Genomic DNA, 18,169 nt, shown 5'->3' on the forward strand with positions numbered 1-18,169 from the left:
AGGATATGGACAATTTTTCCACAAACTTATCCTTTTCGTCGTCCGTCTTGGGGAAGTTCTCAATGTCATTTTCTAGCCTCTGGATGTGTCGCTCCATGGTGCTGAGACTGCTCTTCAGGATCTCGGCAGAAACTGGAGAAAGATGGAGACGTCATTAATATTAATAAACAATATAAATGAAAATAATTTTCACTACACTGCATATGAACTGAATCTCTCTAAATATGAATATCTCTTTGATATAGATTGTTCCAATCAGTGTTGTTTGATGAGGATAGGCTGATGTTAAACTGAGGTTAGGCTGAGGTTAGGATTTGATCACTCCATATATTTTTTCCTGAGTTTGATCCCTCCATAATCTTGGTCTTGTCTCAGCACTACAATCTGTGTGGCCTGGAAGGCGAGTGTATGTGTTTGATAGGAGCTCGTTAATCAGTCTGTAACCACTGTATACAAAGTTCCTTTGGACTCTTACTATTCAGATCAACCCTTTCAAGTGGGAACTTCAAAGACTTGTACGTGTCTTAAGGGATCAGACAGGACAGGAGCGTAGAAACATGTGTCATGTTAGGCCTGCTGTATAGGCTTTAGTGTTATTGATACAAACTTCTGACTTTGACTCCACAGTGTGTGAACTGGTCACAGGCAAAGATATGGGTCAATGCTCCGGCCACTGACTGATGTCAGTCCTGTTTTGTCTGGGTCTGCGTCACAGAGTAGATACTACCAAGAGGTTACGCCAGATTACCTGAAGACAGAACAAACTTTTGCAGGCTTTTTATCAGACAGACTTCTAAACTCAGCAAAAAAAGAAAGGGACCCTGTTTTCAGGACCCTGTCTTTCAAAGATAATTCGTAAAAATCCAAATAACTTCACAGATCTTCATTGTAAAGGGTTTAAACACTGTTTCCCATGCTTGTTCAATGAACCATAAACAATTAAGGAACATGCACCTGTAGAACGGTCGTTAAGACACTTACAGCTTACAGATGGTAGGCAATTAAGGTCACAGTTATGAAAACTTAGGACACTAAAGAGGCCGTTCTACTGACTCTGAAAAAAACCAAACGAAAGATGCCCAGGGTCCCTGCTAATCTGCTTGAACGTGCCTTAGGCATGCTGCAAGGAGGCATGAGGACTGCAGATGTGGCCAGGGCAATACATTGCAACGTCTGTACTGAGAGACGCTTAAGAAAGCGCTACAGGGAGACAGGATGGAAAGCTGATCGTCCTCGCAGTGGCAGACCATGTGTAACAACACCTGCACAGGATTGGTACATCCGAACATCACAACTGCGGGACAGGTACAGGATGACAACAACAACAGCCCGAGTTACACCAGGAACGCACAATCCCTCCATCAGTGCTCAGACTGTCCGCAATAGGCTGAGAGAGGCTGGACTGAGGGCTTGTAGGCCTGTTGTAAGGCAGGTCCTCACCAGACATCACCAGCAACAACGTCGCCTATGGGCACAAACCCACCGTCACTGGACCAGACAGGACTGGCAAAACATGCTCTTCACTGACGAGTCACGGTTTTGTCTCACCAGGAGTGATGGTCGGATTCGCGTTTATCGTTGAAGAAATGAGCGTTACACCGAGGCCTGTACTCTGGAGCGGGAGCGATTTGGAGGTGGAGGGTCCGTCATGGTCTGGGGCGGTGTGTCACAGCATCATCGGACTGAGCTTGTTGTCATTGCAGGCAATCTCAACGCTGTGCGTTACAGGGACGACATCCTCCTCCCTCATATGGTACCCTTCCTGCAGGCTCATCCTGACATGACCCTCCAGCATGACAATACCACCAGCCATACTGCTCATTCTGTGCGTTATTTCCTGCAAGACAGGAATGTCAGTGTTCTGCCATGGCCAGCGAAGAGCCCGGATCTCAATCCCATTGAGCACGTCTGGGATGTGTTGGATCGGAGGGTGAGGGCTAGGGCCATCCCCCCCAGACATGTCCGGGAACTGTGGTAACATCTCACAGCAAGAACTGGCAAATCTGGTGCAGTCCATGAGGAGGAGATGCACTGCAGTACTTAATGCAACTGGTGGCCACACCAGATACTGACTGTTACTTTTGATTTTGACCCCCCCTTTGTTCAGGGACACATTATTCAATTTCTGTTAGTCACATGTCTGTGGGACTTGTTCAGTTTATGTCTCAGTTGATGAATCTTGTTATGTTCATACAAATATTGACACATGTTAAGTTTGCTGAAAATGAACGCAGTTGACAGTGAGAGGATGTTTCTTTTTTTGCTGAGTTTACTATTTATCAAGAGTCCTCCTCTAAACTGAAAAGATGGATTAAATAATAGTGCCTAATAGTTAAACAATCTGACTTCTATGGAGTTACAGTGGATTGGGCTGTGGTAAAGCTCATAGTGCACAGCCGGGCAAATGGAACAGAAGATCAAAGTCCAGTATGTTAAAAGTATCCTCCTTAATGAACGTGCTTCCATCTTGACTAGTTCAAAGCCTTCCGATGCCATTTAGATAAACCTTCACATTTCAAATCAAGCCTCCACGTTTAATTTCCAATGGCTTTTTGAACTCGCCTATCGGTATCGTACTCAAATCTTCAATAATAAAACCCTGCTTCAAAGCATATCTGCACAATGTACCTGTCTTGCAATGTCCCCCCATCACATTTCATATTCAATAGCTTTTTCAGCCTACCTTGTCTAGCCTATATGATGCCACTGTATATTCTGCATTATAAACTAGGTGGTTCGAGCCCCGAATGCTGATTGTCTGACCCCCGTGGTATATCAGACCGTATACCATATGTATGACAAAACATTTACTTTCACTGCTCTAATTAGGGAAAGCAAAAGGGTGTACAACTGAATGCATTCAACTGAAATGTCTCTTCCGCATTTAACCCAACCCCTCTGAATCAGAGAGGTGCGGGGGCTGCCATAATCAACATCCACGTATTTGGCGGCCAGGGAACAGTGGGTTAACTGCCTTGCTCAGGGGCAGAACGACACATTTTACCTTGTCAGCTTGGGGATTCGATCCAGCAACCTTTCGGTTATTGGCCCAACGCTCTAACCACTAGGCTACCTGCCGCCTAATTACGTTGGTAACCAATTTATAATAACAATAAGGCACCTTTGGGGTTTGTGGTATATGGCCAATATACCATTGCTAAGGGCTGTATCCAGGCACTCCACGTTGCGTTGTGCATAGAACAGCCCTTAGCCCTGGTATGACGGCCATATACCACACCTCCTTATGCCTTACTGCTTAAATAAAACCCTGTCTCTCATTGCATCTTCTACATGTATTGCCGTGAGTCATACATGATGGGAGGGCATGTCAGGGTTTGCCAGCACCCTTTATGTTTCCCAACCCATCCAATGAGGCTATCAAGAGAGGGGTAGTCTCAGTGACATCAGGGCAGCCTAGCCTTACTTTACAGAGACACTATACAGCTCCCGTCTGGTTTTATAGTTATTTTCTAACAATCACAGTGTCGAGTGAGAGAGGGGACGAAGCACTTACAGTACACAGAGACATACACAGTCACATACACACCGGGGCCACAAATCAATCTAGCCACAGCAGCAACAATGCAGAGGATGCGGGAGGGTGAGGTCATTGGTGGTGCTTGGAGGGATCTGGTGACTGGGGATATGCTATGCCCCTATTCAAGGCCAACAAAGCCAAGGGTTAGGTCTCACTCCTGGGGACACTAGGGGATGGGGAGACGGCGGCACGCCCGCAGTCAACACATCCCTACGCCAGCACTGATAGGGCCTCCGAGAGAGCAACCCAGCTGTTGTCAGTGTGATCTGAGACAGCACAGATAGCAGGGAAAAATGAAGAGCTAGGAGGTGGGCATACAGACGGGTAGAGATGAATAGATTAGATACACACAGATGCTTCATACCTGGGAACCGTTCATCATTTGCCAAGGGCTCAGGGAAACTCTGATAGACTGGGTCTGAATGACAGCAGTGCTTGGCTAATAACACAGCCGAGGTAGCTGATCTTTAATGGCTTCAGTAGCCATGGCACTGACACACAGGGGACTATCCAACTGAGATTCTGCAGAAGACTCATTTACAGTAATATGATGAAGCCTAACAGTACAATGTCTGGGGACTGGAGAGAGCATATGTACATATTGTGCAGTTTTCTATTGCAGTATTTTTAACTGAAGCAATTTGCAATGTTAAAAGTTGGATTTATACAAAGGTTGACATGTTCCTCTTTTAATAGCTGCCTGCGCACTATCCATAGTAAATTGTAACTTTTTATATGCACCTGTTAATGAGGTAAATTAAGATAAGATAATAATAAGATAATTAGGTGGGTGCTTACATTTGTCCTTTTGTACAAGTGTGAATTAGATTTTTTTGTGTGCAGACACCCTCGTAGAGTAGGGTCAGAGCCAGGGATCAGCCATTATTGACAGCAAACCAGGAGCAATTAGGCTTAAGTGCCTTTCTCAAGGGCACATTGACATATTTATCACCTAGTCGGCCAGGGGATTTGAACCAGCAACCTTTCGGTTACTAGCCCAATGCTTCTAACCGCTAGGCTACGTAAGCAATGCATTGTGGAGGGTAGGCTACTAAAAGCAACATTCATTATTCAACACAAAAAAATGATGCATTGGAAGTGTCACGACTTCCGCCGAAGTCGGTCCCTCTCCTTGTTCGGGCGGCGTAAGACGTCACCGGCCTTCTAGCCATCGCCGATCCACTTTTCATTTTCCATTTGTTTTGTCCTTGTCTTACACACCTGGTTTCAATCCCCCAATTACTTGTTCATTATTTACCCTCTGTTCCCCCATGTTTGTTTGTGACTGATTGTTTATTGTATTGCGGTCCGTTATTGTGGTCTTGGATTTATTTGACGTGTAATTGTGTTTATTGTTGAGTAAAATTTCGTACATTACTCATATCTGCTGTCCTGCGCCTGACTCATCTATACCAGCTACACACAGACGCATTACAGGAAGGCTTTACTTTAACATTTTGGATGAGAGTTAGGGAATGGGCCAAGAAAGTCAAATGTTCAAATGAAGCAGTGTTAATGAGTGTTTTCAGGGTAAACTTTATTACAGCTTTAGAAGCCCATTAGAAAGAGAGGGAGTCAAATCAGATTGCACTTTGTATCTAGTGACAAGCAATGTAAACAACAAAGGCCTTTCGACCAAATATGTAAATGCATCTTTTGAAGTTACTTTAAAAGGAAGGGCCTGTTATAAGTCAGTTGCTGCTTTTTATCAAATAAATCTACATGACTAAGTCTACCATTCCTCTCTGTTCAGCATGCAGTAGGGATCCTTTTGGGATATCATTAGTAAAATTAGCACCAAAATAATACTGTTTTCAGGGGATGACTTTCAACATAACACTGGTATCTACCACATGCACATTACCTATGGACCAGGAAAGGGAGAGAAAACACAAGCACTAGGCCTACATACTCTCTTCTTCACAGAGAAAGGATGTCTGGGACATGTAGAATTATCCTAATAACTGCTGTCAGCAAAACCTGCTAGTGTCATTTAAAAGCACACATTAAATATCTCTGTCACTGTGTTTCTAAGCTGGATGAGCGTGTTTCCAGGTAACTTCTTACACATGCAAAACCATGTCAATTATCCTTTACATAATCTTGCTGTCAAGCTATTTCTGGGGGTTAGAAATGTGTTTGATTTGCATGCTTAATGTAAAGAAAGTGAGAGTGTGACTGGGAGAGAGAACGAAACTGAGCTGCACTTCCTAACCTCCTGCCAAATGAATGACCAAATTAGAGACACTTGCTTTGGCAATGTTAACATATGTTTCCCATGCCAATAAAGCCCTTAAATTGAAACAATATACTGGGAAAATGTCAAATTGGCTTTTTACCAAATTATCGTACGACAGACCACATATTCACCCTGCACACCCTAATTGACAAACAAACAAATCAAAACAAAGCCACCGTCTTCTCATGCTTTGTTGATTTCAAAAAAGCCCTTGACTAAATTTGGCATGAGGGTCAGCTATACAAATTAATGGAAAGTGGTGTTGGGGGAAAAACATATGACATTATAAAATCCATGAACACAAACAAAGTCTGTCGTTAAAATTGGCAAAAAAACACATACATTTCTTCCACAGGGCCATGGGGTGAGACATGGATGCAGCTTATGCTCAACATATATATCAACAAATTGGCGAAGACATTAGAACAGTCTGCAGCACCCGGCCTCACTCTACTAGAATCTGAAGTCAAATGTCTACTGTTTTCTGATGATCTGGTGCTTCTGTCACCAACCAAGGAGGGCCTACAGCAGCACCTAGATCTTCTGCACAGATTCTGCCAGACCTGGGCCATGACTGTAAATCTCAGTAAGACCAAAATAATGGTGTTCCAAAAAAGGTCCAGTCGCCAGCACCACAAAATACAAATTCCATCTAGACACCGTTGCCCTAGAGCACACAAAAAACTATACATACTTTGGCCTAAACATCAGCGCCACAGGTAACTTCCACAAAGCTGTGAACGATCTGAGAGGCAAGGCAAGAAGGGCATTCTACACCATCAAAAGGAATATAAAAAGTAACATACCAATTAGGACCTGGCTAAAAATACTTGAATCAGTTATAGAACCCATTGCTCTTTATTGTTGTGAGGTCTGGGGTCCGCTCACCAACCAAGAATTCACAAAATGGGACAAACACCAAATTGTGACTCTGCATGCAGAATTCTGCAAAAATATCCTCAGAGTACAACGTAAAACACCCCAAAAATTAGGCCGATAGCCACTAATTATCAAAATCCAAAAAAGAGCCGTTAAATTCTACAACCACCTAAAAGGAAGCGATTCCCAAACCTTCCATAACAAAGCCATCACCTACAGAGAGATGAACCTGGGAAATAGTCCCCTAAGCAAGCTGGCCCTGGGGCTCTGTTCACAAACACACCCCACAGAGCCCCAGGACAGCAACACAATTAGACCCAACCAAATCATGAGAAAACAAAAATATAATTACTTGAGACATTGGAAAGAATTAACAAAAAAAACAGAGCAAACTAGAATGCTATTTGGCACTAAACAGAGTGTACATAGTGTCAGAATACCTGACCACTGTTACTGACCCAAACTTAATGAAAGCTTCGACTATGTACAGACTCAGTGAGCATAGCCTTGCTATTGAGAAAGGCAGCCAAAGGCAGACCTGGCTCTCAAGAGAAGACAGGCTATGTGCACACTGCCCACAAAATGAGGTGGAAACTGAGCTGCACTTCCTAACCTCCTGCCAAATGTATGACCATATTAGAGACACATATTTCACAGATCCACAAAGAATTTGAAAACAAACCTGATTTTGATAAACTCGCATATCTACTGCGTGAAATACCACAGTGTGCCATCAAAGCAGCAAGATTTGTGACCTGTTACCACAAGAAAAGGGCAACCAGTGAAGAACAAACACCATTGTAAATACAACCAATATTTATGTTTATTTATTTTCCATTTTGTACTTTAACCATTTGCACATCATTACAACACTGTATATATGCATAATATGACATTTGAAATGTCTTTATTCTTTTGGAACTTCTGTGAGTATAATGTTTACTGTTCATTTTTATTGTTTATTTCTCTTTTGTTTATTATCTACTTCACTTGCTTTGGCAATGTTAACATAAGTTTCCCATGACAATAAATCCCCTTGAATTGAATTGAGAGAGACACACAGACAGGCAGACAGACAGACGGATAGAACAAGAAATAAGAAGCAAGAGTGAAAGGAAGCTCTTTCTGTATTGACACAAACTCCTCTGTGGTCAACACCTTTCAGATTTACAGCATCGTTACTGTGGTATTACCCTATAATACCAGCACCCGGAGGACTAGTCATTTCCATGAGGAAGAGACAGATGAGAACTATTTCATTACACTCTGTCCTACTTGCTACAAGAATAAACTGCCGTGAAAAAAAATCCCTGCTCATCATAAAACCAAGACAATGTGCAACACAAAATACCAAATCATGTGCTCTAATGTGAAGATGTCACCATTATATTCAGTCATTTATTGGAAGAAACCATTTTCAATTGGAATTCATGGAGAAAGGACACAGATAATTCATGCGCTGCTGTCAAAGGTTACACAGAAAACGTTGGTTTATTTTCGAACATGGCCACAGTCGCGACATAAAGTAAAGTTTTTAATAATCTCTACACTTGTGCAAACAAAGAAAAACTTAACAGAAAAGCAAAGGAGAAGCACAATGGAACTCCCCTCCCCCTAAACATTTATTTCATATGGCATATTTAATATGTGTTTGCATGATTCAGAGCCCCGGCTAATCACTTGACAAATGAAGACTTACACCGCGGTGGAGAAAGAGGAGCAAAAAATATGAACCGACATTACAAGGCACATCACTAGTAAAGGTTCATTAGCGCGCCTATAGAACAAAGTTCACTATAGTCTTCCCTTGACAAATGAAGGCAGTTTGGGGTGTGAGAAGGGGAGTGTATGAGGCCACGGCAGCAGTATCAACCCTTCAATCAGATGTAAAATGAGTTTCAAGCTCCAGAGACCCTACAAGTGAAGACCTTTCAGCACGCTATTCAATTCACCCCGGCCCCAGATGATTAACTCCACACACCAAATTCTCAACGATTCCAATTCACCTCCCGCTGCATGTAGAAACACGAAGTGGAAATAGAGGACAACCTTGAAAAGACTGCTTTTCAACGCATTACCAAAATAGATGTTCATTCAACCATTGTGCATCTTCTCCACATTATGCTGAAATTGACTATTGATTAGTGGCTTACGAGAAGAAGAAACTACTGAATTGTAATGCTAGCTGACTGTAGATTAATCTAATGCTGTAGATTTGGAGGTAATTCTTTTGAGACATTGACATTTTCTACTTGTGCTCATTGCTCACACATCGGCTTGACTGACATGGTACCTATTTGCAGTTACACAGAAACATGCTTTGCCTTTTACATTTACCTGGTGGCAACCTGAAAATGAATATGAAATTCAGTGGGATAGAGATAGACAAGGGATGCACCAGTATACTGATGTTAGAGTGAGAGACAACACCAGGGGTGCAACTTTGGTTTTAGAAGTGGGGGGGCATACTTTTTTATGTGTGGGGGGGATAAACACTCCAAACAGCCTACCCGCCCGCTCGGAGGCGTCCTCATGCTCCTAAAGCACACCGTTGCCTTTTTTAGTATCACATTCCAATTATAAACTGGGGGAGGACAAAAATGCAATTTCAGAATGTGGGGGGACTTGTCCCTGTCCCCAATGAAAGTTGCGCCCCTGGACAACATAAGGTTTTCCCTTTTCAGCGGGAATCAAACGGCTCCAGTTGCAGGAGTGAATCAAACGGCTCCAGTTGCAGGAGTGAATCAAACGGCTCCAGTTGCAGGAGTGAATCAAACGGCTCCAGTTGCAGGAGTGACTCAAACGGCTCCAGTTGAAGGAGTGAATCAAACGGCTCCAGTTGCAGGAGTGAATCAAACGGCTCCAGTTGCAGGAGTGACTCAACCGGCTCCAGTTGCAGGAGTGACTCAACCGGCTCCAGTTGCAGGAGTGAATCAAACGGCTCCAGTTGCAGGAGTGAATTTGATACTATTGCTGTGGTAAAGCAGTGCAATTGCCCCTCGTGATTACCCAAGGTTCTCGTGACGCTGAAAAGCGAGCCAGCCAGGGAGAAGAAGGCAATCTTTAAGGTGGCACCAAGCGAAGAACAAATGAGGCAATATACATGTACAGTAAAATGCAGGAATAGGAAAGTTCAGTGCATGTTATTAACTCTTTGTTATTAACTCTCTTACTTTCATTTTGAGTGATCGACTTGCAATTCAATTAACTTTTTATGGGATGACTTTCAATGGTGCTCCTCAAGGAGAAAATGTATAAGTTTATCAATATGCAGAGAGAGTATGAATATAATTTCCCAATTATACTCAGATATAAATAAATCAATAAAACTGAGTACCAGAAAACAAACAGAAAATAGTTTGCACACAATCCAATGAATTTCATTTAGGGGGAGGGTGTGTAAATCCACACTACACAGGCACGCATAATTACAATTCCCCATCAATGGTGTGTTAATGGGATGGAAATAAAGGAAATAAATCCTTTTTACTTTCGCTCCACTTACTCTTTTCATTTGTATTGTCTCTCAAATCCCCCACTTAACAAAGCGTTATCATTAAGGAATTATTTACCAATTTAATCAAGATATATTTTTTGTGTGCAACAAAACCTAAGGTTAGAATATGCTGCCGAAATGAACTGTGAGTAATGGTAAGCCATTGAAATCTGTTAAATCCTCACTGATGCTATGAAAACCTAATCCAATAATTTAAGGTAGGCTAGGCAGCAGAGTCTCGGTTATCATTGTAATCAGACAAACAACTTGGATTAACATCTGAAATGTTAATGAGCAGATGGGAAATTGTCTGCACATAGTCTGAAACGGGTTATGCAATTGATTGAGTGACGTAAAAAGTGACATTTCATAATATCATGAACATCCATCGCAAGTCCCACCTTACATAGTATTGACTATTACAAACTGGGTGGTACAAGCCCTGAATACTGATTGGCTGACAGCCATTGTATATCAAGACCGTATTCCACGGGCATATTTTTTAAATTTAAATATGATTTTTTACTGCTCTAATTATATTGGTAACCAGTTTATAATAGCAGGAGTAAGGCTAAAGTTAAGCAATAAGGCTTCTCGGGGGTTTGTGATATATGGCCAATATACCACATCTAAGGGCTGAATCCAGGCACTGCGCATTGCGTTGTGCAGAAAACAGCCCTTAGCCGTGGTATATTGGCCATATACCACACCCCCTCGTGCATTATTGCTTAACTATAGCCATATTCCTGACTCACTGAGACAACACACAGACCTACGAGTATAGCAGGGGAAACAACTATAATGAAAGACTCGTGCCTCACATCCCTAAGATGAGCTTTGCTTAAATTCACCAAATATGAGCCCCATCATGCCCATCCATACATCATCTGCTGCAGCCTCGCCAGTCTCTCTACAAACCGATCACCTACATGTCCAGACACTAGATCACCTACATGTCCAGACACTAGATCACCTACATGTCCAGACACTAGATCACCTACATGTCCAGACACTAGATCACCTACATGTCCAGACACTAGATCACCTACATACCCAGACACTAGATCACCTACATACCCAGACACTAGATCACCTACATGTCCAGACACTAGATCACCTACATGTCCAGACACTAGATCACCTACATGTCCAGACACTAGATCACCTACATGTCCAGACACTAGATCACCTACATGTCCAGACACTAGATCACCTACATGTCCAGACACTAGATCACCTACATGTCCAGACACTAGATCACCTACATGTCCAGACACTAGATCACCTACATGTCCAGACACTAGATCACCTACATGTCCAGACACTAGATCACCTACATGTCCAGACACTAGATCACCTACATACCCAGACACTAGATCACCTACATACCCAGACACTAGATCACCTACATACCCAGACACTAGATCACCTACATACCCAGACACTAGATCATCTAAATACCCAGACACTAGATCACCTACATACCCAGACACTAGATCACCTACATGTCCAGACACTAGATCACCTACATACCCAGACACTAGATCACCTACATACCCAGACACTAGATCACCTACATGTCCAGACACTAGATCACCTACATGTCCAGACACTAGATCATCTAAATACCCAGACACTAGATCACCTACATACCCAGACACTAGATCACCTACATACCCAGACACTAGATCATCTAAATACCCAGACACTAGATCATCTACATACCCAGACACTAGATCACCTACATGTCCAGACACTAGATCACCTACATGTCCAGACACTAGATCACCTACATGTCCAGACACTAGATCATCTAAATACCCAGACACTAGATCACCTACATGTCCAGACACTAGATCACCTACATACCCAGACACTAGATCACCTACATGTCCAGACACTAGATCACCTACATACCCAGACACTAGATCACCTACATACCCAGACACTAGATCACCTACATGTCCAGACACTAGATCACCTACATGTCCAGACACTAGATCACCTACATACCCAGACACTAGATCACCTACATACCCAGACACTAGAGCACCTACATACCCAGACACTAGATCACCTACATACCCAGACACTAGTGAACATCAACTTCGGAGGATTTCAACAACAGTATCAACATTCTGATTGGTCACATTCAGTCTACTTCCTCCCTGTATTTCAGACGCTTTGTCTCACTGACAGAAACCCACTATGTCTGAGGCTTTGCTATAGAGGTGCTGCTGAGCTTGGAATAAAAGCACCTCTTCTCTCCTTGGCCTACCTTTGTATGCAGTCAACACTATAGCACGGTTGATAACACCACTCACAGTGTGAACTACTCCTTGGTTCATGGTTCAATGACATTCTCTTTCTTAAGGCTCTAGAAGAGCCTATAAAATCTGAAAAATACTATTATTCACAGGTTGCACCTCCATCACTCGGTCGTGTCATGCCATTGTTATAAATGTTCTCAAGCCACCCTCTGCCATAGTGGTGCCCAAAAGTCGTGATAAGCCCAGTCACTCTGGATGGGGGCTAATGAATTTAGTTTAAATTACACAATAGTGGCCTGGAAATATGATAACACTGCAAAAGCAGGCAAGTACATAGTAGGAAACAACTTTGCCATCATTATCATGTCATCAAATTTACTTTAGACAGACGACAATGTTATCATTAACTAGAAAAGTTCATCAAAGATAGCTAGCAATGCTAACATTAGCTAGCTATAATCCAGTGGTATCCCTCAATCTTCGCTAGCTAGCTAACGTTATACGTCTAAAGTCAATCCAGCAACATCAAAATGTAAAAAGTTTTTCCTACTAATTATTTGCCTCTTTTAGAAATGTCATTGTATTTAAAAGCCACTGTAATGCACTTTTGATGAAATGTTCATCAAAAGCGTCAACTGACAATGCATTGAGTAGAATGTTCAGTCAGGTATCAGTCCTAAAACAAATGTTCAAAACAATATTGTGAGGAAACGTGCAACCATGTATATATTATATTATAGATAGAACACGTGATTCTAAATAGTACAAGCAAGGTAGGAGACGATAACTCCTTAGAAAATGTACAGTACCAGTCAAAAGTTTGGACACACCAACTCATTCAAGGGTTTTTCTTTATTTTTACAACAACTACAAAACTACTATGGAGTGCTGCATCAGATGAGTTTGTCTCCACAATCACCCGACCTCAACCCAATTGAGATGAGTTGGACCACAGAGTGAAGGAAAAGCAGCCAACAAGTGCTCAGCATATGTGGGAACTCCTTCAAGACTGTTAGAAAAGCATTCCAGGTGAAGCTGGTTGAAAGAATGCCAAGAGTGTGCAAAGCTGTCATCAAGGCAAAGGGTGGCTACTTTGAGGAATCTAAAATCTAAAAATATATATATTCTACAATGTAGAAAATAGTTAACATTTCGAAAAACCCTGAAATGAGTAGGTGTGTCCAAACTTTTGACTGGTACTGTATATGTAGCTGCTAGTGTAGTAAATTACAGGGGACAGAGAGAAAGACCTGGACCCCAGAACTGGACTATATTTGAGGAGAAAGAACGTCTCGATTGGAATGATAGTCATGCCTCTGAAATGTTATTGCTTTTGGCAGCCATCAGAGCTGCAGCCAGTGCCAGGTCTCAAGAGGAATCACAAATGGAGTCAATTACAATATATTTTGATGCATGGGAAAGTTTAGACATTGACCTGGGGTGATGACAATTCCCTTGGAAGGCATCTGGAAACCAGTTGGGAGAGATGCAGAGGTGCTATGTACATAAGCTGTACGGATCTCTGCCCTTTGGAACAATAAATAAATATAAAAAACTCAGCCACACAAAATTAACGACTTCCCTTCCACGCGATAATGTGCCAAGCTATAATCTGTGCCACTCTTCAAAGAGTAGCCTGAAGCAGATGGTCACTTCATTTTGTGGAGACATATTTTTCCTTTGATACGTCGTTGGAAGGCCTCAAAATCAGACTCTGAAGTCAAACAAACAGCCAATTTGGAACAGGGGGATAATGGAGACAGCAGGAAAGTGACGTGAAAAGACACGTCTTTACAAAGAAGCACAACATGGAAGTGCTTGGATAGGGTTTTGGCAGGATACGGACGCCCGCCCGCCCGCCCGCCTGCCTGCCTGTCTGCCTGTCTGCGTGCAGATGGTGGGCGGGCCATTGGAACGAGTGAGGCCTGTCACCGAAACAGATGACAAAGCCTTGGGTTATTTACAGGTACTGTAAACACACATATATTCTTGTCCTCGGTATAGCATCTTTTCCACTGCCCTAGGGCAAGGGGCCTAGTGTCCCTGAGTGTCTTCACCAATACCTAAAATGCCAGGGCACTAACCCCTCCCCCCTTATGATAACTGGACTTTGGTTCAATGTACTACATGATCAATAATCACCTGTATTGGCCATTCAGTGACCAAACAATATATTTCCCCATCTGCCATTTGCCGCTATTCTATCATTGTGCTCTGTCATTGATCATGACATATAATGAGCATTAAGGACTCCTTTAGTCATTTATTAACCTTTTACTTCAGCTGAGATGGAGGGGCAGATGAGGGCAGACGAGGGCAGCCTGGAGAGTCATGCCTTCACGCTCATTTACAACTGCGGTTTCACCTCACACCTGCCAGGGAGAGACGGACTTCACTGAGGGATTGACATTTTCGGAGTGAAGAGACACTGCCGAAAAGTCAGTTGACCTCTTCACTCTATTTGGGTAAAACGACAACAGACGGGAAGAGTGCAGGCAAATTGAAATGATAATCAGACAATGAAGCGACAGTCGAGAGAGCAGATAATATCAACTATGTTCGACTGTCACTGTAGAAGTACAGACACATTTGTGGTTTTACTACAGGGAGGACATGTTTTGTACCCTAAGGCAACCTTCACCTTTTGGTGACTCTGGATGTGACTATATTCACCCTGCAAACAATGAGTGCTATTTATTTACAGAGAAATCAACTTTCCTCAGTCTCAGTTGAAATCGGGTGACGGGTGTCCCTCAACAATACTCCAAGGTCAGGTGGCTAGTCAGAGAGAAATGAGTCTCATTTAAAACGCCCTCTCTCTTGGTCTCTCTCTCTTTCTCTCACTCTCACTTGCTCCTTTACTCAATCTCTCTCCCCCTCCCTACTTTTCCTCCCTCTCCCACCCCTCTCTCTCCTCTATTGACATTCACTCACTCACCCCATTCATAGCTCAACAGCTCCCTCTGTGAGAGAGCAATGACTGCCAGAGAGACAGGAACTCCCCTTACATGGGCATGTTTACACCTTCCAAATGTAATTGACTGTAACCTTTTACACTGAGACAGTGGAGTTCCACTAGTCTCCGATAAGTTCTAAAAGACTGTTAGTTAGCCCAAACTCATCATGTCGAAAGTCGAATAACGGGTAATGTAGTTTGATTCAACAGATACATTTGAGGTTCAATGTGTTATCTTTTTCCAATTTCTTTGGGAGCATTTTCAATTACCTGAGGAAACATTGCAGGGGAAACTAATGCTTAATAAACAGCAAAGCTATTTTTGATTAGAAAGTTAATGTTTGTGTTAGAATCCTTTCTTCTGATAACAGAAACAAAATATGTTGCACAAATCATCTAAGACAATAACATTGTGACACAATAAAATAGTGAAAATTAGGTGATATCTTGTTTTTCTCTTTTATAGGTGTAGGATCTTAATTTGAGCCAGTTTGCTACAGCAGGAAAATAATCCTACAGCAACAGGAAATGTGAATTATTATGTTGATTATAATTAATTTACCTTTTTGTAGGAGTTGATACGTTTTTCGTAAGGGAAAAACAAGACTGAAATTTCAAAGTGGAAATTACAAACATCAGAAGCCTTTTAAAACCTCAAATACACTACAAGTCTTACATTTCCTGCATTGCAGTGTGCCATCTTCTTCCGAATGCCTGGTTACCTCATTCAGGGTCAGGGACTTTATAGAGGATGCAGCCCGAAGAGTTATTCCTTCATAAAGCATATGTGCAGGCTATAGTCTTTCTCTACTTTTGCATATTTGGGACAAAAGACTCACTTCAGGAGAATAAATCACAAAAGGACCATTGGTAACATATTTTCAAAAGCAGCATAAATTTCATGAATAAGAGTCTGCAAGAGCCTGACAACAATGAGAGGGTATGACATGACTCAACAACAGTGAATACTTATTCTATTTCCTGTTGCTGGTTAAGCGGTGAGGGAAGACCTCACCCTCTATAGTTCATACAGATGACTGTAACAAATTGGGTGTCATTGAAGCCAGTGAAGCCCTGAAGACACCAGTGTCGCATTCCCTGCTTTGTCTGCATAAACACTCCTCATAGATAATCAATGAGCCTTTGTAATAAAGACTTTTGTTCGTGGAAGAATGGCCTTCTAATACAAGCGGTCACATCTTTTTTGTTCATGGCTGTGCGCTTGGGCTTGGGTTAGACCCATCCAATGTTAGGAAGAGGTACCCTATATGGAGCTTTGGAGCTTGAATTCTATTGGTCAGAGAACATACGCCATCTCACTGCTTTCTTCTTTTAGTGCCTGGAGGTCAAACTTTTAAAAATGTTAACCTTTATTTAACTAGGCATGTAGTTACCAACAAATGACTATTTACAATGAAGGCCTACCGGTGAACAGTGGGTTAAACTGCCTTGTTCAGGGGCAGACCGACAGATTTTTACCTCTGGGATTCGATCCAACCTTTCGGTTACTGGCCCAACGCTCTAACCACTAGGCTACCTGCCACCCCTGCGGTGCTGCTGGGTGTTGCTAACCCAGTGTGTGTTATTTGACTGTAGTGCAACATCTTATCTAACTGCTTCCATCGTCGTCCTCATTATTTGGAATCTCTGGATGCAGAACAACAAGTAGCACCTCGGAAGGCAGAGACTTAATAATAATTATCAACAGGGTGTTTGCCCTGCAGGTATTGTAAATGCTAAATAAAAATTCAGCCAAACAGCTGTACACTAAGTTCCAGAGCCTCCCAGAATAGATGACTAGCTCCCTCCACTGTATTTTAAAAATCATTATAATTCCTGCCTCATCCCTCTGTCCATTAATCTAAAGTGCTGGCCCGAGAGCGATCTCAGCGAGCCCCGTAGAGCACAGAGATGAGGAATTGTGACATTCCTCCACTTTTGTGTGTTTGATTTCCCCATCCATCCATTCCTTGTACTGTATTCCCGTTGCATTTTCAAAATGTTGCTCTGTTGAACCTGGGCTCAATCTTGTGCGATTGCCGCCGCCACTTGTCCCTGATTAATGGCAGCTTGGAGATGAAAATTATGTATTCATTGGAGGCGCTGACGGCAGCCGTCTCTCGTTGATTGGCTGTTAGTACAAGGCGAGCGAAGAGTGAGGGAGTCTGTCATTAGCCTGGGTTGCGGCCCGCTCGCTGTGGCAAAGCACTGGAGTATCTCCCAGTGCAGGTTGACGTGGTAGAATGGTTGGTGGCTGGGGCTCCTGTGGGGGTCGACAGCGGGCCAGGAGAGCGAAAAGGGATAGGGAACATTAATCGGAAATTAAACAGAGGACCACAGACATCTGCCAGACGTTCCCTTGCCTGGTGGCTGCCAGAGGAGTCTCCTTTGTGCCGTGGTGAATTATGCTACTTATCTACATGAAGCTGCTTTACAGAATCACAGCCCCCCTACCACGGCCTCTCCCTACAAACACCTCGATATACTCAAAAACCAAAACAGAGGCACCCAACTTCTTAGTATCTTCACTCAAAAAGAGGTAGTCATTTTAGTTCATGAGCAGACAAATTATTATAATAACACTAAATAAAAATGTAAGGATTCAATTTGGGTGTAAAAGCATGGAAGCATAGAGAGACAGAGACATAGAGAGACCCAGAGACAGAGAGACACAAAGATGTAGAGAGACATAGAGAGACACAGAGACGTAGAGAAACAGAGAGACACAGATGTAGTGAGACATAGAGACACAGAGAGACACAAAGATACGTAGAGAGACAGAGAAAGACAG

The 18,169-nt window shown here is 42.6% G+C and overlaps 1 protein-coding gene across 3 annotated transcripts in view; it reads right to left on the bottom strand.

The window, feature by feature from the left end:
• Positions 1-18,169, bottom strand: part of diaph2 (diaphanous-related formin 2) — a 708,741-nt gene that overhangs the window by 178,355 nt on the left and 512,217 nt on the right. For all 3 annotated transcript variants that reach the window (XM_071399170.1, XM_071399171.1, XM_071399169.1), the window contains one exon: positions 8-132. In XM_071399170.1, the coding sequence (XP_071255271.1) occupies positions 8-132 (125 nt within the window). The remainder of the gene's footprint in view (positions 1-7; positions 133-18,169) is intronic.

Source organism: Salvelinus alpinus, chromosome 4, assembly GCF_045679555.1.
Source record: "Salvelinus alpinus chromosome 4, SLU_Salpinus.1, whole genome shotgun sequence".
Classification (NCBI taxonomy): domain Eukaryota; kingdom Metazoa; phylum Chordata; class Actinopteri; order Salmoniformes; family Salmonidae; genus Salvelinus; species Salvelinus alpinus.